At 42.4% G+C, this 4,177-nt stretch overlaps 1 protein-coding gene across 1 annotated transcript; it reads left to right on the top strand.

The window, feature by feature from the left end:
* Positions 1-1,186: 1,186 nt before the first annotated feature.
* Positions 1,187-3,969, top strand: LOC102716907 (protein trichome birefringence-like 34). Its single transcript, XM_006662590.3, has 5 exons — positions 1,187-2,049; positions 2,440-2,611; positions 2,713-2,921; positions 3,048-3,206; positions 3,370-3,969. Exons 1-5 carry the CDS (start codon positions 1,442-1,444, stop codon positions 3,716-3,718), a joined length of 1,497 nt encoding a protein of 498 aa, XP_006662653.1. The 5' UTR covers positions 1,187-1,441; the 3' UTR covers positions 3,719-3,969.
* The last annotated feature ends 208 nt before the right edge of the window (positions 3,970-4,177 follow it).

The following is a 4,177-nucleotide window of genomic DNA, read 5'->3' on the forward strand; positions in this document are numbered from 1 at the left end:
TTTGGATTTTTCATGGATAAGCTTTCTAAGCTTCTAAACGAAATGTTTTGTATTTTTTTATAGATTCCTCGTGTAACCTTTTTAAAGTAAAATTTTCATCTGCAGTGATTAATTCAGTAATTGATATGATACCTTCAAATAGCTAAAAGAAATTTAACAATTCACCAATGCCGTAATCTCACTTATCTCCACCACTAGGTAAATCTAGGTGCTTTCTGCCTAGCCCGTGGACTATATATATACTCCATCCTTCTCTAAATATTTAATGCCATTGATTTTTTTTTATAAATATTTGACTATTCATCGTATTCAAAAAATTACATAATTATTAATTATTTTTATATCATTTTATTTATTGTTAAATATACTTTTATGCATATATATAGCTTTACATATTTAACAAAAATAGTTTGAATAAGACGAATAGTTAAACATTTATAAAAGTCAGTGACGTCAAACATAGGTAGCATGTCACTCTTTTTTTTCCCTTTTGGATAATGGATATGAACCATGCATTGATCTTCTAGTGCGTTTGTGCAATCAAATGCATAACTTTTATTGTTCAGAAACCGCGTGCAGTTTTCACACACACCGACATCAATCCATCTCAGTTTGTTGAGAAAGATTAATTATTAGTGGCCATCTGCATGCACTTGTGTACACAAGTCGACGTTGGGAGTCTTGGGACCAAAAACATAGCTGCATCGCAAGCTGACTCAGACGTACTGAAACCACTGTAGCTAACACTAACAGTGCACAGATAAAATACAAGTGCAATTTCTTTGCTTAGTGACTTAATGCTACCTTATATCGTTAATGCATGTTTGACAAGGAAAACGATTTCTTTTCTGAATGCTCACCGTCTCCTTTTTATGGCTTAAGATGCGAATTGAATCTCATCATTTTTGCAATTGGCACACACTGAATATTTTAGTTATACATGCATGGTTGGTGTGACTGTGGTGGACTGATAGAGAGCTGTCGGTCACCAGAAAGGAGTACTCTCTACCTCCTAGGAGCATCACCTTTTTCTCTATTTGCTTTTTGTTAACTAAACGAGCTACAGTTTTAACACAATAATTAAGCAGCCTAAAATTAAGGGAGCCTACACTGTAGACGATTTCACAAATACAGGGCACAGTACATGTAGCAGGACAATCATATTGACAGAGAGCCATTTCAGTCTCAGTACTCAAAAGCTAACCTGCTCATGCTTTGCTAGGAATGATGGGAGTGGGTGCATGTGGTGATGATGAAGGAAGGAAGGTTTCAGATCAATAAGTTTCACCACCACCACATTCCAAACACAAGATCAGCATTTCAGTTCTACTACCCATTTAAGTTCCTTTCAGGCTTCAAGGTTAGCCCAAGGGTCAGTGTTGCTTGAGAGGTACTCACACATCTGCAGGTGCTGCCAGGGCCGGCCATTTAGCAGTTAGCCATGTGGACTGCTCTCTTCTCTCATCTCAGGGAGGTGCACAAGAGAAGTGCGGTGAAGGAGGACAGAATAATGAAGCCACTAACTGAGGCCAGCGGCCACAAGCAGGCGGCAGGTGCAGCCAGCAAGATGACTGTGCTGCAGTCTCCATTGGGGCTGAGAAGCATCCTCACCTCCCTCGTCGCCTTCTTCATCGTCGCCAGCACCGTCTCCCTCCTCTTCGACCGATCAGGCCAGGACGAAGCTCAGGTGCAGCTGGCCGTCGAGCAGCACCAGCACCAAGAAGTCCAGCTGAAGAAACCAGCTCCTGCAGCATCAGTGGATGAGCAGAAATCAGTAGATCGGGCATCGCTGAGGAGGCAGGGCCAGCAGGCGCAGGTGCAATGGACATCTGAGCTCCTGGACGAGGCGAGGGACGCCGGCGACGGCGAGGAGGAGGAGGAGTGCAACTGGTCGTTGGGGCGGTGGGTGTACGACAACTCCTCCCGGCCGCTCTACTCCGGGCTCAAGTGCTCCTTCATCTTCGACGAGGTCGCTTGCGACAAGTATGGCCGGAATGACACCAAGTACCAGCACTGGAGATGGCAGCCTCACGGATGCAACCTTCCAAGGTACTGCTGCTATCTCATTTCCATTCTACATCAATTCAGTTTTCTTTAATTTGACACTGCAGCAAGTCTGAAACTGCAGTACGACTACGAGCTGTTTCAGTGTTCGTTCGCTTGGTCTGTTCCTGCAGGGAAAAAAACAACCTTTTCCATTTTCAGATTACAGTATTTCTCTGATTACTCTTGTAACCCAGAGGCCAACTTGAAAACACGCAGAAAATTTGGTTAGTTTTGACTTCTTTCGGAAACAGTTGGTTTTGAGGACTAAACTAGTGGACAGAGAAAATCAGTTATTTTTTAAGACAACGGAAGATACAGTTATGAGAGAACCAATGCTTATCGAAAGCTCTTCTTTTTCTGACATGGTGTCACAATCTTTATCCGTTGAAACAGATTCAATGCCACAAAGCTTCTTGAAAAGCTCAGAAACAAGAGAATGGTGTTCGTGGGCGATTCAGTAAACAGGAACCAATGGGTGTCGATGGTGTGCCTGGTGGAGGCCTCCATCCCTGATGGCCGCAAGATGCGCGTTTACAATGGCTCCCTTATTTCCTTCAAAGCATTTGTAAGCTTCACAAATCTCTCATCTTCTTCCTTCAGAAATCAGAAACACTCTGTTTCTATCATCTGAACAACTTTTCTTTTTTTTTTTTTTGGTTTCTTCAGGAGTACAATGCGACTATAGATTTCTACTGGTCGCCACTGCTACTGGAGTCCAACAGCGACAACCCCATCATTCACAGAGTGGAGTACCGGATCATTAGGGCAGACAGGATTGAGAAGCACGCTAGCGTTTGGAGGGATGCTGACGTTATCGTCTTCAACTCTTACCTTTGGTGGAGGAAGCAGAAGGCCGATATGACGATGAAGGTCATGTAAGTACATCTACTTTCCCAGTCAGAAAAAGAAGTTCCCTTTTCTCTCTTCCAAAAATGCAACTGTGATTCTGGGGTGACAGCAAGTAAGTTATTGTCTTCCTTGTGCAATAATCAATAATTTAGGTATGGATCATTTGAGGATGGAGATGCAACGTTAGATCAGGTGGAAATGGTTGATGGTTTCGAGATAGCTCTCAAGAAGCTAACTGAATGGCTGGGGACGAACATCAACAAGAACAAGACTAGAATCTTCTTTGCCGGCTCCTCACCGGCTCACACCTGGTGAGACAACAGCTCTTGCATATAAAATATTCTGAAAACCAACCAAATTCATCACCTCTGCTCAAGTTCCAATCTGGCTTATGCTTAGATACTGAAAATAACAGTCAAGTGCATTGCAGTCTGACAAGAAAATGCTGCAACAAAAATGGATTTCCTTTTTCAGGGCTAGCGACTGGGGAGGAGATGACAACAACAAGTGTCTAAACGAAACGGAACCGATTGAGACAGAAGGATACAAGGGCGCAACAACAGATTACAGCATGATGGACAAGGCGAAAGAAATCTTTGCAACACTGGAGGCAAAGGGCATACATGTTCAGATACTGAACATCACCCAGCTGTCTGACTACCGCAAGGACGCTCATCCCACGATATTCAGGAGACAGTACGTTCCTCTGACGAAACAACAGATTGAAAACCCGAGCATCTACGCGGATTGCATGCATTGGTGCCTCCCTGGAGTTCCTGATGTCTGGAACGAGTTCTTGTACGCATACCTCATGCGCAAATGATATATGTATAATAATGTGTTCTTAATTTGGCCAAAAATTTTCTCTGTTAACTTGTGGGTGCCTAGCTAGGTATTAGTGCACAGGGCATGGCCCCCATCATTTTTTTAACATTTACATGTAAAGAGAAAGGAAGAACCTATGTAATCGCAAAATGCAAAGAATTAATTTGCCTCTACTGCTAGGTGGTGTTTGAGATGAGATTAAAGGATTATATAATTTTTGGGATGGCTATTCGAGGGTATAGACGAATGATTTAATTATTTTTTAAAAAAGTTCAAATAATAACATTTTGAGGTCTCTTATCCAGTTTGCATTTATAAGATGTCATAGATTCGACGGCTGACGTCGAAAGGTGTTCCATAAAAGGTATTAGAGGTACATAGATACTAAGGGCTAAAAAGTAATGTATACAAAAGCATTTATGTCCACCAAATTGTAGGGGTACCGCAAATGTAGCGC

The sequence above is a fragment of the Oryza brachyantha genome, chromosome 11 (assembly GCF_000231095.2).
Source record: "Oryza brachyantha chromosome 11, ObraRS2, whole genome shotgun sequence".
Classification (NCBI taxonomy): domain Eukaryota; kingdom Viridiplantae; phylum Streptophyta; class Magnoliopsida; order Poales; family Poaceae; genus Oryza; species Oryza brachyantha.